Source organism: Onychostruthus taczanowskii, unplaced genomic scaffold (assembly GCF_017590055.1).
Source record: "Onychostruthus taczanowskii isolate IOZ18803 unplaced genomic scaffold, ASM1759005v1 scaffold9, whole genome shotgun sequence".
Taxonomy (NCBI): domain Eukaryota; kingdom Metazoa; phylum Chordata; class Aves; order Passeriformes; family Passeridae; genus Onychostruthus; species Onychostruthus taczanowskii.
In genome coordinates, this window is record NW_024506993.1 from 3725466 (window position 1) to 3752759 (window position 27294).

General features: G+C 46.7%; 2 protein-coding genes across 3 annotated transcripts; one reads left to right on the top strand and one right to left on the bottom strand.

Moving 5' to 3' along the window:
• Positions 1-6095: 6095 nt before the first annotated feature.
• Positions 6096-13198, top strand: PROK2 (prokineticin 2). 2 transcript variants are annotated; one of them, XM_041425992.1, is made up of 3 exons: positions 6096-6191; positions 9842-9967; positions 12962-13198. In XM_041425992.1, the coding sequence occupies exons 1-3, from the start codon at positions 6096-6098 to the stop codon at positions 13085-13087; spliced, it is 348 nt and encodes a 115-aa protein (XP_041281926.1). In that variant the 3' UTR covers positions 13088-13198. The 2 variants fall into 2 exon arrangements, with proteins under 2 accessions (XP_041281926.1, XP_041281927.1); XM_041425993.1 differs by lacking the exon at positions 6096-6191 and adding an exon at positions 6679-6804.
• Positions 13199-24761: 11563 nt separating this feature from the next.
• On the bottom strand, positions 24762-27069 carry GPR27 (G protein-coupled receptor 27). The gene has a single exon (XM_041426079.1). It carries the CDS (start codon positions 26954-26956, stop codon positions 25814-25816), a length of 1143 nt encoding a protein of 380 aa, XP_041282013.1. The 5' UTR covers positions 26957-27069; the 3' UTR covers positions 24762-25813.
• Between the last annotated feature and the right edge of the window lie 225 nt (positions 27070-27294).

A 27294-nucleotide genomic window follows, 5' to 3' on the forward strand; every position in this document is an offset into this window, starting at 1 on the left:
GCCTTGGGAAGACAGTGGGACAGAACAGAGGTGCAGAAGAAGGGATTTCAGTGGTGAAATTCTGGCAATTTGCAGAACAACTGACTCTTTTCTCTGGGCATTGCCTGGCTGGTTAATTGCTTCCAGACCCAATATGCTAACAGGGGCAGGAGCACAACCTGCCCTGTATCCTCTCGCTGGCCACCACCACATTCCAGCCAAGCAGTGGAAAAGCAAAGCAACAAAACCAAAACAGAAACTAAACTGTGTGTTAAGAATTAAAAACCCTGCTCCCTGCAGGCAATCTAAGGAAGCCATATGGCACCAGTTGAGTAAATAAAAACTGAACAAGTGACCTCTTCTTGGTCCCTCTGGAGACAGTGGCAAGCCAGGGATTAGCAGCATTCATAGTGCTCCCACAGGTTTCCGTGATGAGGGACACAGAGGAGACTTGTGTGGTGCCTGGAGAGGTGGGGAGGCAGAACTGGAAGGGACCAGAGGGACCCATGAGGGGAATGGCAGGGAGGAAAAGCGAGCTGGTTTGTTTATTGAAAATGAACCTACAAAACCTGCTTGGCTTTGGTCTCACCAGATCCCACTGAGGCAGAGGATAAATTGCCTGTCCATGGTGGGAGCAGATCTACAGTGATGCCCTCCTGAATAACTCCTCTGCAGTCCTTGTGTTTGGTAGATCTCTGTGGCCATGAAAACCTCCCCACCTCCTTCCCCCATGGCCCAGTAAGTCCCATTTCAGTGAAAAATGTCCTCACTCTCTAGGTTAGGTGTGCAATGTGCAGGGAAAGACCCTGGCTCCACCAGAGGTTCCTCTGCCCACAGCTCACAGCTCATCAACCATTTTGGTGCGTAGGGAAAAGTTGTTTTCTACCAAAAGCAATCAGCAAGAAGAAAAAGGGCTGAAAGAATGTTTCCCCAAAGTCCAACGAACTCCCCAAACCAATTCTGTATCTTCTTGGCAGGAACTCTACATTTTTTAAAAGACATATCTGAAAATTAAAGAAAGGCATGGAGTCCCTGCCCATCACATAAATCCACAGTTCCTGCTGAATCACTCGGAATTGTGCTGCCCTGGACTTTGCCAACGCAGTCATGCCTGCACAAAAGTTTAAATAAAATCTCTGTGCAAATTAAAGAAGTAAATTTCATGAGTAACTAGGAATTGTTAGTTTTTGTGGTATGTTTGCAGCTTTTTCTTATTCTGAGCAGACTCTGTAATATTCCACTTCAATCCCTCTAAGCTGACAGGAGAGCGTGTACTTCACAATCAAAGTGATTCATGCAATTACATGAGCCAGTGCAGAGTAAGGGAGTGAGAATCCCTAATCTAGAACATTAGCACTTATCTGTTAAATGCTCTTTTTTTACATACTGCAGAACCATCATCTTATTCCTTACATAAGGTTCTTCAGGGACTACTATGACAACAGCAGTGCTGACAAGCAGCGTAATGAGACACCAGGAGCACTGGGAACAGATCACATAACAGCAGCTCATTACAACTATTTCTTGTCTGACCCCAGAAATAAAATCTCTTGTGGATGCTTTTTTAATGCTGAAGTTCTTTGTCAATCTGTTTCATTTTTATTCATATATTCACAATATATCTGTTTATACACTGATTGTTGACTTGGTCTGCAAGATTTTATAACTAAGAATAGAACAGTGTGGCTATTCCCAGGGGATGACAATATTCCTGAAATCATGCCAGAGACATTGCAGTTTGTTGATCTATTGGAAAGGTCATGGAGATGAGCTACCAGAATCACTTGTTGGTGACAAAAATATTGCTGTGCAGTGAAACAGGTACTGTGGAATTTGCTCCCAGCTTATTACACATGGAACGTGAAAATTCCTGATATAGAGGGCTTAATATCATATGCTGGTCCAAATCAGTGAAATTCAAACAGGAAATGAGGTTTTAAGAGTTGGAGAAGTTTGCTGAGGGAAGTTATCTTCATTGTTGTAAGCCAGTGCTTGATATCTCTTAACTGCTTGTTTAAAACACAATTTATCTCTACATTTTGGATTCATCAAAAAAATTTATAGATTGATTTGGTAGGAATTCAGACAACAGTGCCTCTTCTAATCCCAACATCAGCATTTGTGTTTAGGCTTTTTAGAAATTAGTTTAAGTGACGTCAGAAGAGGCCAGGCATGAGCACGAGGTGCGTGGATGCTGCTGCTCTCCTCACCTGCCTCCCGTCCCGGGGCAGAAAGGTGCTGAGCTCTCAGCCAGTGCTACAAGCTCCCACAAGCAGCAGCCCCATGGACGTCCCCAAAGGCAATCCCACGTGTGAGAATTGCGTCTCACAGCCTGAACTGCCTCTCGGTTTCTCCCCATGATGCAAACCGCTGTCTGTGTGATCCAGCCTCACACAGGGGGTGCCCAGACTTGCCAAGCCACTCACACCTCGGAGCCCAGCTGGCTTTTGCAGTCTCGGGAAGAGCTGCAGGTGTGAAGCCTCCCTTGCTCTGCCAGACTGCTGCTGGTAACTTGAGAAGGCACTGGCCAACTCCAGCCACATCAGAGAGAGAGAGGCAGGAAACTTAGAAGTCATTTACAAAAATATTTGTAATTCAAACAATCGTAAATGGTGGTTGTGTAAATGCTGGGGACCCAAATTAATGTCAGCAGAAATTGTCTATTCTGCCTCGTGTACAGACCTCAAGAGAGAAGACAAATGATTGAGAAGAGTCTTGGGCTGTTTGTCTGCCAAACTCTACTTCACTGAACATTAATTATTGACCTAAAGCAGTAATGCTGGATGAAATAAGGACTACATCCCAACTCAGGGTACAGCTTAGAAATTTATTCTTGAATGGCTTGTGTTTGGGTTATTTCAGGCACTACAGGCAACTGATTTGAGGTCTTTAATGCCTTGGGTGAACTTTACAACTAGACTATACTTTTATATATATATGGTATAAATAAATACATTCTCCCTCTACAAGAGTCAGCAAGCTTTTACCATTTTGCTGATTCAAGACCATTTTTGGATATACAGTGTCAAAGATTAGACAAATTAGATGCTGTCATTATTAAGAGAGTTTTTAGGGCAAAAAGATAATTCTCCTGTCTCACATTACATGCTTCTCAATTCTTTTATGAGAAAATTATCTTTTTAGATAGCTGATGTATTCATATTCTTAGTCTTCAAAATTCTGTAAACTCTGTAGTGCATTATTACTTGAATATGCCAAATAATTATTTAAAGGCCTACTCATAGATAGTCTTCAGTAAAATTAAGGCTTTGAGAAGAGCCAGAGAGGCCCACCAACTGCATTCATGAGATGGGCACTGTGAGGATTTACATTTAAGACTGGGCATTGTGAGGATTTCCATTTAAGACACTCTGTGGATTTTTACTACTTTTGCAGTAAAACAATTGTAATGACACTGAAATTCAGAAAGTCATCTCCTCAGCTTTCATCTTTTCTTTAAGAACAGGAATGATTTAATAGGAATTAATTAATATCTCATTACAAGTTTGTAGTCACCTAAAGGCCATATAGATGTGAATGGTCTCTTCTGATAGCAAACCAGCTTTAGCTCAAGTTGGTAGTAAGAATATTCACATTAGGGTGGCTTCCAGTAAGACTGTAGCATCCCCATTGTAATGTATAATGCTGCCCTTCCAGGCTCAGGATTGACAACCTTTCATAAATGATACTTTTTATGTCAAATATCTTTTACAAGAAATTACTGAGTCTACACAAGCCTGCACAAAATTCTTCCCTTCCCCCTTATTATTTCTCCTCAATGCTATAGTGTTTTTAGAGGATCAGGAGGTTTAGAGCTGAAAGTGATTGTTTGTTTTTGAAAGTTCTGGACACCTGGAGATTGTGAAAATAATCATTCCTGGCTTACATTCATTTTTAGTTTCTAGGATACAAACAGAATTTAAAATAAGCTAATCCCTTCACCTGGTTTAAACTGCCAGTGCTTCATGCAGCAACATGAGTTTACAACAGCTAAGGATACATCCCAGTTATTTTTAATCCTTTCACGTCAAAATTGCCTTATCCCAATTTGCTTTTAAAGCATCCTCGGAGTAAACCCTATTTACCCAGCCCATATTTATCTTGAGTGCACTTGTACGAAACAACCCTAAGCACCCAAAAAGGCCACGTTTGTAATGAAAACACCTCCAGACAGACTGAACCCCCGAGGGGAGGCCACCCAGGAATGGATTGGACAGCTCCTGACTGGGGCTGAACCGATGGGAGCGGGAGAGGCTCGGTGCTGCTGCTCCCCTTCAGCCACGCTCAGCCTCGCCTCAGCCAAGGAACCAGCCTGGCTGAGGGCTCAGGGGAATGGGGGCTCTGCAAAGGCTCAGCCTTCCCTGTTGGGGTAAAAATATAAACTGAAAAATCTGGGGAAAATGGGACCTGCTTGTGAGAGTGGGACACGCTGGAGGAGGGGAGTAGAATAAAGAGAGATCGAAGTAGGAACAGAGAGGCAGGGAAAGGGATAGAAAGGGAGTTAGGAGGGAGAAGAAAGGCAAAAAGAAGCATAAAGAGCTGGAAAAGTAAGGAAAATAGAGAAGAAATGGAGTGAGAAAGGCCAACAGGCCTTTCCTGTTGGAACAAAAGTATAAACTGAAAAATGCTGGAAAAACGGGACCTACTTGTGAGAACGGGACACGCTGGAGGACCCGAGTAGAATAAAGGGCACAGAGAGATGGAAGTAGGAACAGGCAGGCAGGGAAAGGTATAGAAAGGGAGTTAGGAGGGAGAAGAAAGGCAAAAGAAGCATAAAGAACTGGAAAAGTAAGGAAAAGAGAGAAGGAGTGAGAGAAGAAGGGAAGGAAATACTGCATGTGTTTTAGTGATGTCCTCCTCTCACAGAGGATGGAGGTGCCCAAAGAAACCACCATTAGTGGTCAGGCCTTGATTTGTGCTGAATTTCAGTGGTGTGCTTATAGAAATAGGTGCTCACTGAGACCATGAGAGCATGCCTGGCATTTGTGCCGGAAGGAGCCAGTGGGGCACAGCTCCTGGAATGGGGCTCTCTGCTCCCAGTGCTCCTTCTTCTCAGTGTCTTCCCATGGATCTTTGGTGGAGCAGCCCTGCTGAAGAAGAGAGCTGTTTTCCTCTTGTGCCCCTGGCTGCCATGGGAGCTGGGAGGGCTTCAGCAGAGGCAGAGACTGCTTGTGGCAAGGAGAGGAGACCCACAGGAGAACAGGAATTCAAAGGAGTTCTGGGCTTCCAGTAGGGGAGGGGAGAACCACAGAACAGGAATTCAAAGGAGTTCTGGGCTTCCAGTAGGAATTGGGATTGGTCCCATTCTTACTCAGACTGTGGGGTACTTTTGATGCTGCTCTGCCCCAGACAAGATGAGCACAGCCTGCATGTCCCCACATGGCCATGCCCACAGCTCTGCCAGGTGTCAGCAGAGGCTGGGCTGGGGACTACAGGTGGTTTCTGTTCACAGAGGCAGCAGGGACAACACTGGATCTGGGTCTGCTGCTGGCCAGGGAGCAGAGTGAACATGGGCACTGGTCAGTGCTGGTTCCAGTGGCTGTGGGCTACCACTGCCCCACTGTGGGATGTGCTCTGACCCGCTGTGGAATGCCCCCATCCTGCTGCAGGTTGTCCTCAATACCTGCTGTGTCCTGCCCCCAACTTGCTGAATGATGTCCCCAGTATGCTGTGGGATGTTTCCCTCCTAAACTGCCGTTGGATGCCTCCCTGCTCCCTCATCTGCTGTGGGATGTCCATAACCAGCCTTGGGATGAACCCCTAGACCTGCTGTGGGATATCCTCATACCTGCTAGAGGGTGAACCCCAGCCATCCCTGGGACCACCCCACCACGCCAGCTGTGGAAAATCCTTCAGCCACGCTGTGGGATTTTCCGCCAGCACTGGGATGTTCCCCCAAAACCTCTGTGGGATGTTACCCCCTAACCCAGGCCCCCCCAGAGCTGATGTCCCCAGCATGCTGTGGGGTGTTCCCCCATCCCGGCGCTGCCCCCCCCGCCCGCAGCCGCGCTCCTGGGCGCGGTGTGTGCGCGCGGCGCCCGCGGCCGCGGCGCTGAGCCCGGCTCCGCTGCGCCGCACCGCGCCCGCGGGGAGCGCCGGGGCCGCGGCACCGCACCATGCGGAGCGTGCGCGGAGCCCCGCCGGCGCCGCTGATGCCGCTGGCGCTGCTGGTGCTGCTGCTGGCCGCGGGGCACGGAGCCGTCATCACCGGGGTGAGCGCCGCCGCTCGGCACCGACGGCACCGACGGCACCCGCGCCGGCAGGGACCGAGGGAGGGAGGGAGGGAAGGACAGAGGGCTCCGCCGCGGCGGCGGGGACGGGAGTCGGGGTTTGTTCGCGGGGAGCGATAGCGGGAACTGCCCGGGATAAGGGGTGCCCTGCTGAGAGGGCAGCGCTCTGCCGTGCGGGGTGCCCGGGGACAGCGGAGCTCTCTGCCGCGCGGTGTGCCCGGAGAGGGGAGCGCTCTGTCCTGCGGGGTGCCGCTCTCTGGGTGAGCACTGCCGAGACTCGGGGTCTGTCCGCACTCAGCCATGCCAGGACGGAGCGGTGCCGAGTGCGGTGACAGACGGCCAGAGTCGGGATAAGTGATAACGAGGACGTGGCAGGGAAAGCAGCGCCAGGTGATGAGAGGTGACAGGGCTTGGGGGCCCGTCTGGGATAGGTGATACTGGAGGTGGCATCTCTAGGGGATGAGGGACGCCCGGAGCTGCGGGTGGGTCTGGATTCAGTGGTATCAGAGCCTGGGGGTCTCTCTCTCTGCGGTGAGTGATGCCAGGATGTGCCAGTCTCTGCCGTGGGCAATGCCAGGACTCGTGGGTCTCAGAGGTGAGGGGATGCTACAATGTGGGGTCTGTTCCTTTGGGGTGAGAGATGTCTTCGGGAGTGTCTCCAGGCTGGTCCGAGATCGTGCAGAGATTCCTGCTGCTTTGTCAGGGCTGGAGCTGTCTCCCATCTCCCTGCATGCAGCTCCAGCTGTCCCCAAACCTGCTCTGAGAGGGTCTGGCTCAGGGCATTGCACAGCCCACCATGCTCCCCAAGTTTCTCCAGCCCCTCCGTGTACAGGGCAGGATTACAATCCTCAGAAAACTCTGTTTTCCTTCTTTTATTTTCTTTGTCTATGACTGTGTTGCTTTTCCCCCTCAATAGCCACCCCTTGCAAACAAGTCTCTGTTGTTGTTGTTTTTAGGCTCAAGATTTACTCTGGTTGTGAAAATACTTTTTTTTCCTAAAGACGTTATTTAACCCAAAGCATTGCATCACTTGTTAGTTAAACGATTTTTTAAGTGTTTGCTTTGGATTAATAACTCAGCATTTGCATTCCTTTGAGAGCTCACATGTCTTTTATAACCATCAGAAGTTGCACTCACAGCAGTGGATTTCTCTGTGGCTGTCCAGGCTCCCTGTCCAGACCCCTGAAGTCCATGAAACAGCTTGTGGGCATTTCTCTGGAAGTCAGATCAGTTCCCAGGACTGATTATTTTTTTTTTTTAGAGCAGAGAATGTGAAGGAATTTTTTAATAATTGAGGATTTCAAGTTTCTTCTAAGTAGAAACATTCCCAGCAACAGAGGAGGAGTTTATCTGCTATTAGAGTTGTGGCTACACCTTTAAAGCATAATTAATCCATTAATTAATCCATTAAATAAAGTAATTGTGAGACACTGAATAATAGATCAAGGACAAGGCAGATTCAAAAAAGTAAAAATAGATTAAAACTAGAAAATGTTACTTTATTAACTATTGCTGAGCATTTCTGCTTAAACCACTTTGATGCATTTTTGGCTTTTAATGAACAGGCAAATCTCAGATGAGAGCTGATGTAGGGGTTCCCCAACCCCTGAGCCTGAAAGGTGTTTTTCCTTTGCAATTTAAGGACTTTTTTCAAACTTTCCTCAATTCAGTGGTGGTTCTTGTGCTGAAACCTGTTGCCTTTGCAGCTGGCATTTCACCTGGGACATATTCTTGGGCTGATTTTCAAGAAAACTATGTTTAAATGAGGTGCTCATGTGGTGTTTGGGGAAGTTTAGGAGTAGCAGCAGGAATTACACATTGCAGATAAGGTGTGGGCAGGAACACTTGGGTTGAATATTTTCAAAACTTGTCACACATTTTTGGAAAGGGAGCCTTAAAAATTCTGCCAGATGTAAATATGTGTGTGTGAGGTCAGGAAAGAAATTGTTCAGCCTGGGCATTCAAGACTCTTGTTTGCTAGAACATACCCAGGTGGGTTTTTCAACTGAGTGGTATTTCACCCCAGGACCAGTCCCACAGAGATGAATGGAGTTTGAGATATATAACAGAGAACAAAAGGGAGTCAGGAGCTGGCAGGTGAGAAATGGCTGAGCAGTGTGCTGGGGGCAGCCAAAACCACAGGACCTGCATTTTTATTTGTGACTATGGTAAAATAATATAATTAGAATGCTTTTAAAATTATTATATATATATATATATATTTAAGAGAGCGGTCAGAAAGTAAGTATTACCTACCTGTCAGGCTGGAGTGGTAGTTTTATGGCCATATTAGTCTTATAAGCAAATGCTCTGTGTTTGGGCTCACCTGCAGCACAGAGCTCTGTGTTTAGGAGCTGTTTGGGTCACACACATTATTTAATAATGATCCTAATGCAACAGCTTCTTCCTAAACTACTGACTGAGCTTTAAATTTGCATTTTGATCTGGCTTCTGCTGGTCACTGCAATATTTACCCAGTGAGTACAGTCTAAAGCCATTTATCATGTAAATCCCAAGGTAAGATCAGTGAGTTTTTCCCTCAAGAGCATGTTTACTCTGGGAATGTGCCTTCCCCAGAGCTGTTATCAACATTTACGTATGTTTTTATGAGTTTCCCATTTACGTAGTGCTGACCAGTGCCTTCCATCTCTCACTGCTGCTGCCAGACACCCAGAGCAGTGAGTTAATCAATTTGGGATGTAAGCAGGACTTTTAACTGACGGCATTTCTCACTGGAGGAAGGAGACTGGCTTTTGCATTAAATCTATATAAGCTTTTGATTAAAAAGTCACTGAAAGATGTACAGTAGCTTGTTTTCAAACCCTCATGTGTCAATTGCTCTTCATGGTTTGTGGGTTTTAAAACAGACCCACTAGTTTGCATTTTGGTTTTTGCTTATCTAAGCTGTATTGGTAAGTGGCTAAAAAATTTTTTTTTTGCCTCCCGTGAAGGAGAATGCTACCACAGCAGCATTTTTTTGGATGTGAACACTTATGCAAAGCTTTTCTTAAGACCACTTTCAGCTATGTGTAATTCTAGATAACAACCACAGAATCCACATTTAAACTTCTGTTTTAGCTACTTCCACTTGGACTTCTCTAACAAAACTCTCATGCAGTCTTGCAAGGGCACTCACAACCATGATATCATCATACAAAGTTAGAAGGAATAGTTACCTGAAAGTCATTCAATTAATGGATGATTTCCTATCTCAGCTTCTCCATAAGACTGGTTTGGTGACAAGTTTAATGTGGTTGGTCCTTGCTCCTGCCTGAGCTCACTCAGGCACCGATCTGGGAGCCAGGAAAGCGTGTGGCACATGCCATGGTCTACCAGTGCTCAGAAGTTTGGACTGTAAATCACTGACAGTCCTGGGTTTGGCCCAGAGCAGCTCTGTGTGTGGTCCTGGCTTTAAACAACCTGGTCTCAACTCCAAAATGTGCCAGGAGCCTGCACGTTCCAATCCATGGGAGACACAAGTATTGCAAATCAGCCTTAAATCTTATTATTCAGCCTTAATGAGCCATGATAACTTAGGGGTGCCAGAGGCAGCTCCTGAGCACCTGATCTATCCTATTTCTGGATTCCATTTATTATTCATGTAATTTGCTTAATGCTGTGTTGAACTCCAGGCCTGCGACCGAGACCAGCAGTGCGGGGGCGGGATGTGCTGCGCCGTCAGCCTCTGGATCCGCAGCCTGAGGATGTGCACCCCCATGGGAAACCTGGGAGACGAGTGCCACCCCTTGAGTCACAGAGTGAGTACCTCACCAGGGGGGCTGGGGGGGCTGCAGGAATTTCCTGAGCCGTACATCACATGGTATAAAGCCTAGACGTGGTGGAAAGGCAGGGAAGCTTCCCATTCCTTACAATATCCAGCCACCTGCATCTGTATGGGAACAGAGATGGAGGTACCTACGTAAGGAAGTGCATTACTGTCAGAATTATGCTGAAGAGAATCAGAGGATGAAAGCACTACACGCTTGCCAGATTGTTTTCTTATTAGTTTGTTGTTGCTGCTTTGTTTTGTTGTGTGATCCCAAACAGCGCTGGCAGTTCCCAAGCCCAGCCCTGCCAATCCCTCCTGTGTGAGCAGGAGCACAGCAAGTGCCACCAGCCCCAGTGGCAGTGGATGAGATCCTGTCACAAGCACAAAAATGTCACCAGTTGGTGTTGGGGCACCTGGTGTGTTGAGAAAATGTTGACACACATTTGGACTTGAGAAAAGTGCCCACAGGCTCTCTTTGTTTCTGTTCTACCTATTACTTTTAAATATCTGTGTATATATACATATATACACACACACTGTATTATTAATACAATGATTTTAACAAGTGTATTTATTTAAGGCTATGTAATTGTGTATTTGTTATGCAGTATGAAAAAAGCTGCTTATTTAAAACACGAAAGACTGAATGGCATGTTACCAGGGAGCTTGAGAACCTGATGATCTTCAGAGTCATCCTCAGGGAAGAACACAGCCCAAGAGTCATCACAAGTGGAAGATATAAGGCAATAAATCCAGACCATAAATGTGCAGCTAGTTAGCTGCCTCTCTCACTGTTTCCCCCAAGGCCTGGCTTCTCAGTTTATTGTCTCAGCTTTAGGAAGTTTAAGGCTCTATTTTACTGCACTTAAATTTTTAAAACTTCTGCTGTGATATTGGGGACCAAATGGACATTTTTACTGCGTAATGTAGTAGGTTCTTCTTGCAAGGCTCTTTCTATTACCAGGAATTAGGATAAGAGAAATTGTCTTCTAGAGGGTTTTATGAGCTTATTGTTATTGGGCAATAATTTAAACTGTCTGATATATTTCAAGCTGATTGCCTGTGTAATTACAATCAGAGTAGATGCCTGTCCACCCCAGACACTAAGTCACTGATGTTTATAAGCTTTATGAAGTTAATTTTAATTTCTCCACTGATCTTCCTGAGAAACACAAAGCAAATTGATTTACTGGAGAACGTGAAATGAGGTTATTTTGAAGATGAAGGGTTAGCTCAGTGGTTCCTTTCTTGTAAATACTAGTGTAGGGAGCAGCTGCCCTGATCACCAAAACTTTTCATTTACCAGCAGGATAGGTCAAAAGCAGGCACCACCATGGCCATGGCACCTCGGGGACATCCAGAGGAGCCAGGAGATAACTGGAGGAGATGGCTGGCAGCTGGGGTTCCACCTTCTAGTTTCCTCCTCAACAACTAGACAGTGATGGACTGATGCCATTAGCAGTCCCAGCTGGAATTTCGAGGCTGGGTCTGAGGCAGGGCCAGGCAGGGTTTGCAGGCAGGTGAGGTTTGGCAGCATGGGGAATGAAAGGAACATTTCCTTGAAGCAATGGAATGTTTAGAATAAATCACCTGAGCTGTCAGAAGGCTGAGAGCTCAGGTTTTGGGTTTGGCTGCAGTGCTGGGTGTGGGCACCCAAAGGGGTGATTCCCATGGGGTGTCCCCAGAGAGGCTGGTGCCTCTCTGCTCACACTGGAGCAGAGGGGCTGTGGTGTGTGACACAGGGAAACCCACAACATCCCTTGCCCTGGGGCTGCTCTTCAGATGGTGCTGGTGCTGGCCCAGGGCACTACAAAGGATGTGAGCCCTCTGGCCACCTCCTGCCCCCAGCAGGGTGTCACTGAGTCAGGCTGGTGCTTGGCACCATGCATGGAGGACTGTGTGGGACTTTCTTAAAGACAAAATTTGTGCACTGACACAAGAAAATATCGGAATATTACAGTGTTAGGCTTCAACCACACAGAAATCTGGAAGTGAGGGAATTAGAGCTGCCTGCCTGGCTGGTAGCAGAGGCTTTGCACCTCTGTGCCTCCTTTGCTGCATCCAGGGAATGCTCAGTGTGTGCTGCCAGCTGGCAGCACCACAGCTCCCAGACACTTCCCACTGGGCTGTCCTTTTTGGCTCCTGTAAGAGACAGAGCTTGTGACCAAGTTCTTGAAGATTGTCAGTGCGTGTGCATGTCACGGCACAATTAAATTTGTCTAATGTACTCCATATGTGCTCCCTGCAGCACAATGTGGCTGGAGAGGGTGGGATGAAATGAGAAACCTCTGTCCTGTGTGGAAACGATCCTGCTCAAAGGGAGGTCAGGCAAGGTGACCTCCAGAGGTCCCTTCCAGCACGATTACCACGGGATCCCAAGGTTCCCAGGCCCTGCTCTGTGCCATGTGACAAGGCAGGATTCAGGACACGCAGAAAGCCCTGCACAGTGGCACCACAAAACGTGATGTTAAAGGCCAGTGTAGTTTCACAACAAACTCCTTTATGAAATGGGAGTAAATGGAGAACATGTGTCACAGATGTAGATTCACAGAGCAACATGACTGCTAAACATCCTGCTCTTAACCGTGGCTGGACCTGGGTGTACAACGGGGCTGCCTTTGCCATCTGCTCTGTGCTGCAGCTCCTGGGGAACTCTGGCTGTGAAGGGAGGGAACTGGGCAGCATTCCCCATATCCCCATTATTCCTCCCATTTCATCCCCCCAGCCACCAGTGCCGTGGCTCTCCCTGTCACTGATTGTGGGAAATAGTAAATATGCAATTAGCTAAAAAGTTTTTAAACGCTCTGTGACAAAGAAATCTTTGGCTGCTGCCATCTGTACGTAAGCTTTGGCCATCTTCCAATTGTCTCAACCATGTCGTGAGGCTGAAGCTCAAGGAACACACCCCAGCAGTCCCATCCTCTTTGTGAAAAGCCGAAAATAACCAATACCATCACAGCTGATGTCCTTGCTCTGTCCCCAGGTGCCCTTCTCCGGGCGGCGGATGCACCACACCTGCCCGTGCCTGCCGGGCCTGGCCTGCCTAAGGACTCCTCACAGCAGGTTCAGGTGTTTACCAGACTTCAGGAAAGAAGACGTCTTTTTTTAGCAGGAACTGTTCTGCACTAGAAAGAGCCGCTCAGTATTTTCGTTCCCTCGTTGTTGTGACAAAAAGAAAGGGTTGCTTGCCAGGGGAAACCCTTCCCCACACTTCCCTGCCTCACCAACATCCGCTGGAGATGAGACGCTGCTGTTGTGGCCAAGGTTTTCAGGAGGGACTCGCAGTGGAGGATGATTTCATTTTGGGGTAGCCAAACAACATTTACTAGAGCAAAACTCTTTCTGAGGGCAGGGGCTTGACTATTCCTGAACCATTTTGTGGGCTTCATGGTTCTTGTTTAACCCCAGAATGAAAAAATCCAAATTTATTGCCAGTTTTGGAAAAATTTGGCCACAGCTTTCCACTTTGGAATACCTGAATTGAACTGAGTTGGATTATTGCATAGTGTGAAGCATATGACAATTGCCAAAAGAACTGTACTTACATTGCATTTCGTATCTTTATTAATATAATTTTATTTGTAAGTTAGGCACACCTCTAGGGGACTTTGGAATACCTGAATTGAACTGAGAGTTGGATAACTGCATAGTGTGAAGCATATGACAATTGCCAAAAGAACTGTACTTACATTGCATTTCGTATCTTTATTAATATAATTTTATTTGTAAGTTAGGCACACCTCTAGGGTAAAGGTTTAACCAATAGATGTAGTTTTTACACTTTTAAAAAGTGGCACGTGGAAACAAAACATTTCAGTATTCAGAGCATTAAAAGATTTACTTATTTTAGTGTTCTAAGATGAGAAGTTGTTGTTACTTGAATTGGTGTAAAACTACCTGATCATCTCAAACTATGTATTAAGATGTAGTTTATATTAAAGCAAAAAGGAACCCTGAAGTTTATTGTAACAGGCTGCCTGACTTCTTGTATCTGTATCAAATTTGCTGTGCAAAAATTCTGTATCAGAATAATGGCAGTGTATGATTTGATTTATTTTAATATTATAACATTATTTTGTCATTGTGGTTTTTCATTTTTATTCAGTGTAATCTGTTATCCCATACTTGATTCACCCAAGCTAGCAGAGCTCCTTATGGATAGCTTAGCAAAAGATTATGTGCCTCTGGCTGCTTCTTGGGAAACTTGTAGTTTACAAGGCATGAATTCCTCAATGAAGCTGCAGTTTCAGAATTTGGAGGAATCTTGGTGTAAATAATACAAGAGGTTTTTCTTGGCTTTTCCCTAAAAGGACCAACTTTAGCCCAGCAAACATAAGATTTGTGGGTTTTCTATGAAACACTGTGTGACTTCATATTTACTTGTCAGTCCCCAGAGCTGGAATTCCAACAGTTTGTGTGAGATTCACATGTTTCTTGCTCTCAGACATGCAAACATATGCTGGAACTGGAAAAGTGAAGTCATTCATCTTTCAACAATCAGTGCTTTGCTGCTGGTGGAGATGGGGGGGTTGGAGAAGTGAGCACTGTGTCAAGGCCAGACCTGTAAAACTGACAGGAGAAACATCCCTGGGAGTTACCAGGTACCTTCTACTGGGCTCCACAACCTTTCTTGGGAGACAGAAAGAATAACTGGATTAGTTATTGCCAGATCTTCATGGATTCTGCATGTGTTAGGGAAATAAAAGTCTTGAGAGAGATTGTATCCTTCTGGCTGAAGACAGCCCATCCCCAGGGTACCCACTCCAGTGCCTCTGAATTTTGAATTTTGTCTCCCCCTTTGCAGTGGTGATACTGCAGCTGTGCAAGTGGTTATAGAAAAAAAAAAAAGAGGACTGAAGTGCCACTAAAGGGTAATTTTACATCTGGTTTGCATTAATGTGATCAGGTACAAAGTGCCTGTATTAGATCTGAGGTCTCAGAGGGGCTCAACACTAACCCAAAGGGCTGGTGAAAGGCTAAGTCATTTATTGAGTTCAAAGTGACATGCCAGCACTGCAGAAATTCCCACAACCTGGATTTAAAACCAACCCCCAAGCCTGGTTCTACCATTGTCACTAAATAGAGGGGCTCCCCAAACACCCTGTGCACCCCCAAAGGCTGGGTTTGCAGAGGAGGAGCACACTGGAAGCGTGAGCGTTGCTTTTCTCCCCATGTCTGTCCCCATGAAATAAGCTCAATATCATGGACTTCAATTTACACAAAATCAAGAAGAAAAATAGGAGCAGTCCAAAAGTGCCTGTGTCCCATCTCTTGCTCCATTTTTTAAAATCAGAGCATGATAAATGAACCATGGGAGGAAACAGTAGCCCTGCTCCTCATCTCCTGCTGGCCTAATTCACGAGTGCCTCCACTGAAGGCAGGAGCCCTGGTTTATGTCATTGTAAAAGAGTGGACAGTTGTACCTAAGGACTGCCTCAGACCTGCCAAATCCTAGGAGAGTTTATCAGACAAGAGCAGAGCAACTTCACAGTTGTAATTTGTGCCAATTAACTTGTGGGATGAAGCATTTATCTAGGTAATGAGAACAGCCCCAATTACACGGGTTCAAAGTTCACACCATCTATAGCAGGGGAAGTTCCTGTGTCCTGCAGACACTCCTGGACAGGGTATTTGGATTGTGCAGCTTTGAGAGATGCCTTATTCCATACTCATCCTTGAGGGGCTTCTCCACACCTTCCCTGCTGATGTAGGAGAGATAAAGGCAAAACCTCACTGTCCTACATCCCTACTATATTCACTTAGCAATAATTATTCCGATTCCCCTTTTAGTAATTTAATTTCCATTAATTGACACTCACAATGGAGGTTAGTTGATTTGAGAGAATCTTTCTGGAAAGAAGATTAAGCTTTTGCATCCCCATTATTTCCTAAACTCTGCCCTAATCAATTATCTTTTCTCCCATCCTAGGGGAGATTTCCTCTCCCAAGCACACCTGCAAAGGCCCTTTAATTTCTGTCTGCAGTGGAAGGGGCTGGGAGGGCACCCTTTACCTTTGCTTTACACCGATAATAGGCAAACCAGTGACCACAAATATTTCCAAATGTGAATGGCCCTGCAGCCCCTCTGCTTTTTCCTGGAGCCAGCTTTGAGGAGCACAGCAAATGACACAGGATGACCCACAGAAAAGGTGGCCAGCCTCAAGCCAATCTGCCACAAAAAGTTTTCTGCAGTGCCCTGTTATCTCAGGCCAGGGACAGCTTCCTCACCTGCCTTGAAGGGAGGAAGGGGACAGGCCCTTGCAGGAGAAATCAGATGAGAAAATAGAACAGAACTTGTGCAGCCCTGGAACCTCCTTGGTGCAGGGGAAAAGCCTCACTGCCCATACCCACAGCTTGTGAAGAGAGAGGCTGGTTTAAACACTTCCCTTTATTCACTGCACTTAGATCTGTGCCAACATGTGTTTTAACTTTATTAATATTGCAGTAATTTCATTATTAATAGAAACGTGTGCATTAATTTTTAATGTTATATGAATATTGATATTATAGATATGCTATAGAATAATGTTGATATCCCACCACACTGGAGGCATTTCCATGTTTATTGCCAGATTTTGGGTTAGCAGAGAGGCCTTGCAGGAAAGAGCACCATCACATATAATGAGTTGCTGCCTTAATTTGATTAGGTGCTTATCAGGAAAGGGCAAGCAAGGTGTTTGGGGTTTGAGGGTGCACAGCTGGCTGAGCCAGCACACACTTGTGAGCCTGGGGGAGTGCAGGGAAGGCTCTGCTGCTGAGCACCAGCCAGCCCAGCTGAAACTCAGCTTCATCTGCATCCTCCTGCCCACAATTCACCCCTGGAAAATTCTGCCAATTCAAAAAAACAGTGTTACAGAGGTGACACAAAAGTAAATTGTTCTGGTTGTGTGGCAAGGGGGGACTCAAATGTGAGTGGGTGCATGCAGAAGAGACAGGTCAAATACTGGTTTGACAGAACTAGTAACGAAAGGAGATGAACTGGCTGAAGGCCACCATGGTGTTTGGGAAGATAAAAGGGAATAATGCATACCTTTCTGGAGAACACTTCAAGGTAAGAAAAGTGATTATTGTTGGTACTGTTAGTTTGTAGCTGTGTGGGAAACTGTAGCCTTGTTGTGACCCCAAAGCTCCAGTGTGTGTTTGAAGATCATGTAACATTCCTTGTCAAGAGGGACTGAGCTCATTTTCTCCATCAGCACAATCCACCAAACCAAAAGATGACAGCAGCAAGTGTGACCCCAGACCAAGGTCCTTGCCAGTGCCTCCCCCTACCCCAACAGCTCTGGGATTTGTTGTTTCTGCACAGATGGATATTCAAAAGAAACAGAAGGTGCTAAGAATCCCTTGATTTATACAAGATGTCTCAGGATTTTGATCCTGACAATGTGTAATGTGTTTTCCAGAAGGAATTAGAAAATTGCAGGAAAAGAATAGACAGTGCAAATGCAAGAGGATTTTGGTAACAGCAAAATCAATGTGCCTTTCTCTGTTACATAGATATGAAATGGCAAACCAGCAGGGGTACAGTCATTAGACTGATCAATAATTCTGAGCACAGGAATGGAGATGAGTTTAATGCACATCAGCAAATCACCTGTGGTTTCTCAAGGAGAGTCTTGAGTGCAGGCAGACCTAGCCCAGTGCAGTAGGACACATTCCAAGGATTTGGCAGGGCAGCTTTCCCCATGTGGCATGTCTGCCTTGGAGGATGGTGGCAGCCTTTGGGTCACTCTGCCTGCTCATCAGGCCTGGGAAAGGCTGGATGGGAAAGGCTGAAGCTGAGCAATCCTGCTGCACTGAAGGGAGAAGGATGGATGGCAGCTTGTTCTGTGACAAGATGTACAATGCAGGGTGACAGCAAAGTGTGCAGGAGAGGAGGAAAGAGCAATGTAACCACAGAGGACAGGCGTAAACCCCCTTGTGGCAGGGGTTTCCCAAAAATCTGAGTGTGAGAAGCTTAGTGGGGCAGAAAACAAAGGCAAGCACAATGTCAAAAGGACAGAAAGTCTCCTCTGCAAAACCTGGGAAACTCTGTGTATATTAATTGTGTGCCAGGAGTTCCCAGAGCACCCAGACTGATGCTCCACCCCAAACACCTTGCTTCCCCTTTCCTAATAAGCATGTAATCAAATCAAGGCACCAGATATCAGCGAGTTACATGCATGTCCCTGTCCCCAGAAGTTCACAAATCTCCCAGACCACATACAGCAAGTTCCTGTGCTACACTTAGCGTGTACCTGCACCTCTGCAGCCTGAGCCAGCCTGGGATGCAGTGACTGCCCTGCAGCCCAGCCCATGGTGCAGGAAGGATGGGCCATGGACCCCTGGAGAGCTCTGCACAGCACTGCCTGGGCAGTGTCTCTCTTCCTAGGCTGGGAATTCCACCAGGTCTCCCAAACTCTGGTGCCGTGGCTCTGCCACAGCATTGTAACACACAGAAAGGATTAAATCTGCTTTTAAAGCATAATGTGGCTTTGTAAATCCCAAGGCAGTAACACAGTGCAGAAGCAGACTAAAAGTATGGCCTGGTTCCAGCCCAGCAAGCAGGGCTTCATTTACTTTTTCTCTTGCACATGTGAGTGCACTCATGTCATTTCATGCAGAGATTTGTGGGCTCTTTCACCGCAAATGGGCAGATGTGGCTCTTGCTGCAAGGAGTTTGCAAACCAGCAAAGATGATATTCATTCCAGGGCGGGCAGGATTCACCCTTTATTTACTCCTCCAGGCTACATGTGAGCCCAGGCAGCAGAGCACACCTCTGACCTCTTTCATGGGACCAGAAGGGTCAGCTCAGGGAAAGGCATCTGCCAACATTCTCACTCTTTCCAAAAATTTCACTACATCCTGTAGAATTAGTACATTCTTAATTTTTTCCTCTCCAATTTCTTTTCTCACATGGATGAAACCTTGACAGGAAGGTTCCCCCACCCCTTCAAATCCAACAGAAAAATTCCCTGACTGTGGTGGTGTCCTAATTCAAGCTCCCTTCCCCACCCTTTCACTAAACTCTCCAAAGCCGCTAACAAACCTTTCACACATTGCAACAGAGCCTTCAACTATTTGGATTTGGTTTGCATCAGCACTTAGGCTCAGACAGATATTGCACAAACAATAAGAAAATGCCTGTCCTGCAGAGCCCAGTTCCTGCAGCCTCCCTCATTGCCCTGCTGGGCCACCCTTTGGTGATGCTCAGCCCAAACGTGTCCCTCCCTGCTTTCACAGCTCCAGCTTTACCTCTGCCTGTGATGCTGCTGGTTCCTTGGCTCGGGTGCCCACATTCTCCCCCTGCAGTCACTGCAGCCTGGACGAACATATTCCCTCTTCATCCACCTTCCTCCACACCCAGATGTCTCCTGGGGCTCTGCTGGAACTCCTCCCAGGGGCAGCTCAGCCCTGTGGGCACCCTGAGCTGGTTTCTGTGCCCCAGGGCCACTGAGGCACCCAGGGGCTGTCCCCTCACCCTGGGCACAGTGCACTGAGGGACCTGCTGAGTAGTGTGAGTGTGCAAAGCCTAATGAGGGAGGGAAAGGAAAAGCAAAAAGCCCAGTTGATTTACTCGACTATCAAGCTACTCAGCATTTCATTTCCAGCACCCTTCTGCAAGTGCTCAGTGACAGATGGGGACAGATTGAGTGGTTCGATGCAGTGAGGTAATATTCCACTAAATCATTCCTCCTTCTCTCACTGTCAGAAGGCACCCAGACTTCAGCCCTTCCTCTGAATCTTCCTGTCTTTCCCTCCTTAATGATAAAGCCATTTTAGCTCTACCTCTGCTAAAATTTCTGAGAGAAACAAGCACTCTTGCTTATACGCTATGATAAAATGGGTGTTGTAAAACAGTTAGCAAAAGGAAGGAGTGAATCACCCTGAGACAGAGAGGGTTCTGGTGCTGTTTCCTGGTGTTTCTGATTTCTTTTTCTTGCCTGTGTGCTGGGGCTGAGCCCCAGACCCTGTGCAGGGGCCCTGGCTGGGCAGGCAGCAGGCTCTGGGCAGGTGTGCCGTGGGCAGGCGCGCAGGCTCACTCTACGTGTCTCACAGATGGAAGATCCATTTTTTTTTCTCTGGATGATTTGTTCCAATGGTTAATCATCCTCACACAAACACAGGATTATTTTTTTTTAATGACATACCAGTAGATAACATTCAGAAACTTTAGGATGGGCTTTCTCTCCACCGGGCAATCTCTTGATTTCTGCCTACTCTATGAATGCCATGATGACTGCCTAAAATTAGCTGTGACTTCACAGCTTCCCTGTGCCCTTGCAAGACTAGCTTTGAACTTGAAAGCCTCCTACACAAAGTGCTTTGTGCTATCAACCTGGTCACAGCAGATGAGAAAAATGTGGCACTGAATGCAGTGGCCTTCCAATAAATAGATCCACAGTACAGCCATGCATGACTCGAGATCAAAGACAGAGTGCAAGTGCTGAGGTCATTAAACATGAATAGAAATACAGAAATGCAACAGCTTGTATGAAAGGCTGAGCTTGACTTTAAAGTGATGAAAGCTTGTGTAGTCAGCGATTGTTCACCCGTGATAATGCTCTTGCCATCAGTGGTTCTCTGCATTAGAAAGGTGAATAACTAATTATTCTTGGGATAAAGCATCGAGGTGTGGGGCAGTTAATGATTTGTACCAAGTGAAAATAGGCTCGGAGATGCTCAGCATCAGCAGCTCTGGGGAAAGTCAGAGTGCCACAGATGTCAAGTTGGAAAATCAGCTCCCGGTCAGCAGTTCCACAACTGATGGATAAGGATTTACCCCACACAAATCCTTCAGAATGACATGGCATCAGAGATCACCAGTGTGAAAGAAGGTTTGGGGTAAGATATCCATAGGCACAGCTCCAACCCAGCACAACTCGGCACCAGCTTTTAGGAGACCATCTTCACGGATGGTCTTTCTTGGATGGCTGCATTTCTTCAACATGTCATATATTTTTTAATATTGTGAAGCATAAGAACATCATAACATGGGAAATGCTTCCTGGTTCCTATCACAACAGAGTTAATTGTAGCCTGTGAAGTGTTTTGAGCAACTACAAAGGAAGCTGTGCAAAAAATGATGACTTTAGGAAACCTCTATCAGAAAACAGCCCCCCTGCCATGTTTCTAATAATTTTTTCATTAGCAGCGTAACTGTCTAATAAGGTTTCTGGGGTATTCTGATACTGTGTGGAATGATCCAGTCTGCAGCCTGAGCTAATGAAGTGACACTTAGCATTGCCTTCTGCCAATATGTGTCTGTTGCTCTGTCTGGAGCCACTTCCCTCAGGGAGGTTTGTTGGCAATTCCGAGCAAGTGCAGGTGCCTCCAAAGAACAAGGTGACTGTACTTAACCATGTGGGGTGAGTGGCAGAGGTCCAGCCACATCCTTTTCTGGGAAAAGAGGGGAAATGCTAGCTTTGCTCTCCTCTGAGCTCTGCACAGCGTGTCCCAGGGCAGTCCCACAGCATATGGCAGAGCAGCCTTCTGAATATGTAGCTGCACCACATCCAGGTAGAGCCTCAGGAAAGAACTCCTGCTATCAGACTGAGCCAAATTCCTGCCCTTTTCCTTGAGGCTACTGGCTTCACACCATTTTGGGAGGCAGCTTTGCCTCCTCTGTGCAGAGCTGGTATTGGAAAAGTAAATTATGACAGCTTGTGGGCTACACATTCCCTGCTCATCTTTCACCTCTAGCACGACCACTGAATGAGACCTTTACCCAACAACGTAATTTGGCTGAGGCCAAATGTTTCAGCTCCTTTCCTAGCAAGCTCTTTCCAAGTCTAACAGCAGAGCCACAAGCACCCCAGAGTACTGCAGGCACTGAGCGCTGTAAATCAGAGATCATCTTAGCTGCTAACTGGGATTTCAGTCCAGGGCCATTTTTCAAGTTGGCCTGACATTTAAGTCTATACTAAAAACTGCCGCTGACTTCAAGATTTTGACTGGAAACGCTTGTAAGGAATGTGTTAAATACCTGGGGAATGAGTGGAGATGCCAGCAGCAATCAAGATTTTTCTGGAGCAGCTCTCAGCAAAACTGCAATCCCTCACCACAGATATGCAGAAGCAGCATGCTGTGACCTCTGAGCCAGACTGTGAAGAATCTCTGGGGGAGATGATATTGGTATTTCCTGTGGTACTCAGCACTCGTGGTGCCCAGAATATGGGAAACTTTCGTGCAGCTGCCTGGAGGGGTGGAGAGCAGACTGAATGTACATTCTGGAGAAGCACAGGTCAATGGGAGAGCCCCGCTGCTGGGCAGCCCACCAAACCTCCCAAGTACTTTGTGTTTTGGTCAGTGGGGATGAGGAGAGGGGTTCAAACCATCTGAGTTTTTGGAAGAGAGCCCAGGACTTGTACAAGCAGCAACAGCTTCTCATGTGGGAGTAATTATTAACGCCCAGCTCTCACAGAGTCTCAGCCCTTGGCACTTCTGAGTGAGACTAAAAAATGCTCTGTTTTTTGCAGGATGGAGGATTTACAGCCACACCTCACAGTCCATACAGCAGCAACCATCTCTCCCTGTGCTCATTCCATTCTCCCCAACATTATTTCTTTTTGTTTTTTTAATCCAGAGCAGGTTTTTATCCTCCCTGACACCCCTTCTCTGATCTTGGTCAAAGCATTTAATCTCTGTGACCCACTTTCCCCATATGCAGACTAAAGGCTGCTATGTGAATGCTGTGCTTTGGAAGTGGTTTCTTGTTTGTTTTTTTTTTTCTTTTGCAACTTTCTTATATTTTCTCAAATTTCAGAAGGAATATTTATCCTGTGGTGCTTCTCCAGCCCTTTCTGGTTTTCCATACTTTCTTAGTGCACTCTCAGCCAGCAGAGTGTTTTTTTGGTGTGCTGGCACTGAATACTCCTTAATTTTCTGCCATGTCCTTGATATTTAGTTTCACATCTTTTGGAATTAAACCCTATTGTAGAACACCCATCTAAACCCTGAATTAAAGCAACTGGAGTTCCTTCTCTTTTGTACTACCACAGCTTGGATCACAATCTGACTGACATCACAAGTACCTAAAATATAAAATTAACTTCAAACATTAACTTCAAACAGCAGTGATTTCGCCCTCAGAGTATAACAGGAGTCCTGAGACAGCCCTGGAAGCTGTGTGCAAGCAAAAGGCATGGTATACAGATTTTTTTTTTTTTTTATGCTTGTGCTGTAGCAAGGCTGGGTCTGGCTGTCACTCATGGGTGATAGCATAGCACCCGTTATCTTCTCCAGATAAGAACCAACTCACCCATCTTGTGAGGCCATCAATGAGCCAGGGGATGCCCCTGCACAGAGGCTGGGATTCAATACAGCAGCACTGCTTGATAAGCCAAACCTAAATAAAACCATCAGGTCACCCAAAGGTGAGTTTTCATCCCCCACATATACTACTGACTCTACAACTTGTGTTCATTTTGTTCTAGAAGTGAAAAATCTGGTCCTTGCGGCGTTTAAGGAGGTTTTAAAATAACTATTTTCCCATCTCTGTGGTTTAAATAGAATCATAACCATACTACTTATAGCCTGGAAGAGAGAGAGGATGCCAAAACATCAGACATTTTTAATAGAGTAAAGAGAAGGAAAATATTGGCTTGGTTACCAGCACGATTAGGAAAAAGATGGCAAGATCTGAGTTACAGATCACAGTCTTAGGCCCCTACTGTGTAGGCAGCTTCTGAGAGAAATATAAGAAAAGTTCCAAAAGCTGGAACCCTGCAGAAAAGATCTAAAAGTAAATCAGGGTATAAAGTACACTTGGAACACAATTCCCAGCAAGAGCATCCATGCCTTGCCCCACAGTCTTTGTAACACAACTCTACTCCATTACTCTCCAAGACTTACTAAGCTATCATCTTATATTCCAGCCTGAAAATATAATTAGCACTGATAACCAGCTGCTGCTGTGATCTGAAGTATGTTACAGCTTTCCTTCTGTATCCAAGTGCATTTTCAAGATGCCTTAGAAATGGTCATTAAGTCTCACTTTGTTTTGAAGATACCCCATCCATGGTCATATTTCTGAGCCCAGTTCTGGCAGCATTGGTACTGTGACTGCACCAAAAAACTCAAATTGCAACCTTCTCCTTATGCACTGCAGGAAATGGTGCCTTTCTGGTGTCCATATCCCAGCTGGGGGTGGAAAACAAGACTTAAACCAAACCAGGAGCCCCACCTCATTTCATTCCCTGCCTCAATCTGAAGCTGCCACCTTTGCCCTCCTCTGATCTGCCACGTTTCCTTTGTGCTCCCTTCATAGTCACAGAACAACTATTTCTCAGCTGATGCCTACCAGTTTTGGACTACTCTCTACAGAAATACTCAGCAGATGCAGATTTCTTCACATAAACTGAGGTTGTATCCCTGCTATTTTGTGTGAGACTTGCTCCAGCACATGTTTGTTAAATGTTACATGATCCATCAGAGAGGGGAAGCACCTCAGGGACAGCTTCCTGAGATAGCTAAGAAGTTGGGCCAGGATCCTGCCATCAGGTTACTGGTTGAAATACTTCCAGAGACATTTTTGTAGAACAACAGAGCAGGTTAAAATACCATGCTTAATAAATGTAAGCTTCCCATTAAGAATATAGTTTATAAATGAGTATGGTATTGACCAAGCCACAGCGTTAAAAAACTGCTTTGCCAACTAAAATTAGCCATCCACAATTACACACTCTTTTCTATCGTTAACAGAAGAGCAATTAGCTACAACAGAAATTTGGTTTCAGCAGACACAAAGAATTGTGCTATTTAAACCTGTTGCCCATCATGAATTTAAGTCTTCTTAAAAATAGCTTTAGTCACTTTTATTGGTATAAACACCTAAATTGAGATCTAACAGCAAATAAGGATTGTGCTTGTCCATAATAACCTTAGCTGTGAAATCTACTCAGACACAAGACATACAACCTTCCACATACACAAGTTATTTGTCAGCAAAGCAGAATGCTGCCATTCTGAAACAATTACATACAGTAAAGGTTTTCAATATTTTATTAAAGAAAACAGTCAAAATGTACAAGTATTACCCAGGTTTGTAGATAACTTCCTATAAAGGCAGTAAAATATGAATTTCAATCTAGGTTTTAAAAACTGCTATAGTTGCTTATTTTTAAAGTTGGTATTTTAAAATCACGTTTCACAAATAGTTCTGAAATATTACCAAATTAATAGTGCAACAAGAAAATTTGAAATTAGTTCTACACTGTTTGCATGTCAAGCAAAAGTTATAACTAACGGCTTCAAATACTCAAACCATTTGAGAATGAATGAACCCAACAGCTCCCACCAAAACTGACTTCTGACCACATTAGGAACGTCCTCTTCATGTTCTTCACTTAAAATCAAATAATAATAAAACAACACCTCTTGAGGTCATCAAAAATAACTTTAGTATAAAATTGTCTTGGCCCTTATCAAATATTACATGAGTAAAATTGTTAAGCCTTTATCAAAACAGACAGGAATAGGGAAACAAAAAAAATGTCATGGCCTTAATCCATATCTGTTGGAATCATGTTTAGAAACGTTAGAAGCAAGACCAGAAACTCGGAGCCCTGTTTTGTTTTTAAAAACCACACAATCACAAAGAAAAAAACAGCTTCTTACTGCCTAAGGTTTGGGGGTGTTCTGCTCAAGTACCTGTTCCCATAGACAGCAACCTGTTATGTTCTGAAGAGAGCATACGCAAAATATAGAAAAATAAATAAAATAGCTTCTTACAGCCTAAGGTTTGGGTGCTGGGTGGTTTAGTATGTCCCCCACAGGTCACACTCTCTTGAGCTCATATGCAGAAACATGGAAATTTATATCCATCTTTCTTTTTTTAGAAAGAGAAAAGCCCCCCTACATCCCAAAGCTCTTGAGATCGCAAAGGATGGTGCCCTGGGTGCTCTGGATGCTTTGGCAGCACGGAAAGTGGGCTCGGAGACAGACCCTGAGCTCCTTGTTGAAGATGAAGCAGAGGATCGGGTTGACCCCTGCCTGGGCAAACGTCATCCAGACGGAGGTGGTCAGGTACACCTGGGGGATGGAGCTGGCCTTAATGAAGACCCGCAGGTAGCAGGCCACAATGTAGGGGGACCAGAGCAGCAGGAAGAGCAAGGTGATCATGTAGAACATCTTGCAGAGCCTTTTCTCCATCTTAAACTCCTCCAGCACCAGCAGCCTCTTGATCTGGCTGTGGGTGGCCTGCCTTATGCCCACGAGGGTGGGCGGCGTGGGCCCCCTGCCAAAGCCAGCCGTCCAGTTCGCAGCCGCTTGGCCGGTGGCTCCCGGCCCGTGGAAGGTCCAGTTCTGGCTGATGGCCGGTACCAGCTGGGCCGGCTTCATCTTGCGGTGGCCGTGGATGAAGAAGAGCAGCTTGATGTAGACCAGGTGGGTGGCGGCGATGACGGCCGCCAGCATGAGCATGAAGCCCAGCGTGTCGTTGGCCTTGACGTAGCGGTGCTCGAAGATGCACTGTTCCTCCTCCCGGATGAACTTGTAGGTGCCCACGTCAAAGACGGGGGGAAAGGCCATGGCCATGGAGAGGGTCCACACCATGCACACCACAGCCAGGCAGGTCCAGCCCGTCATGCGCTTGGCGTAGAAGCGGTGGTGGGCGATGGCCATGTAGCGCGTGACCCCCACGCAGAAGAGCAGGAAGGCGGCGTGGAAGCAGAAGAGCACGGCCAGGAAGGCCAGCACCTTGCAGCTGAGGGGCCCGTGGGGCCAGGCGGCCCCGCTGCGCACCGACAGCATGACGAAGGGGAAGCAGGCGAGCGAGCGGAGCCCGTCGGCCAGGCAGAGGTCCAGCAGCAGGTAGTAGGGCGCGCGGTGCAGGTGCCGGTCCTTGAGGATGAGCCAGGCGAAGAGCACGTTACCGGCCAGGCTGACGCAGAGGATCAGCCCCAGCGTGGCGAGCTTCAGCCCGGAGGCGCTCAGCAGGCCGCCGGCGCTGGGCAGGTGCGGGCTGCTGCTGCTCCCCAGCTCGCTGCTGTTCGCCATCGGGTCCTTCCTCCTCCTCCTCTCCTCCTCCTCCTCCTCCGCGCGGGCAGGGCCGGGGGCTCAGCGCCGCGGCAGCGCGCCGGGGCCGAGGGCCGCGCCGCCCGGCGCCCCCATGCCCGGGGTGCGCTGGGGGGGAGGGGGGGGCGCGGAGCGCAGCGGAGCCTCCCCTTACCGCCGGCAGCTGCTCCTCCGCGCCGGGCGAGGGGCCGGACGAGCCTGCGCACAGCGGCGGCGGCGGCTCTGCCCAGCTCCCGCCGAGGACAATGGGGTAAATCCCCCTCCCTCTCTCCCTCCTTTTTCCCTTCCCTCCTCCTCCTCCTCCTGCTGCTCCTCCGTCC

Bases quoted from the DNA above. Each gene is read 5' to 3' on its own strand.
- PROK2 (XM_041425992.1), top strand. From the start codon at position 6,096: ATGCGGAGCGTGCGCGGAGCCCCGCCGGCGCCGCTGATGCCGCTGGCG. The intron at 6,192-9,841 runs GTGAGCGCCGCC...GTTGAACTCCAG, and splicing joins ACGGAGCCGTCATCACCGGG to GCCTGCGACCGAGACCAGCA. The intron at 9,968-12,961 runs GTGAGTACCTCA...CTCTGTCCCCAG, and splicing joins GCCACCCCTTGAGTCACAGA to GTGCCCTTCTCCGGGCGGCG.
- GPR27 (XM_041426079.1), bottom strand. From the start codon at position 26,956: ATGGCGAACAGCAGCGAGCTGGGGAGCAGCAGCAGCCCGCACCTGCCC.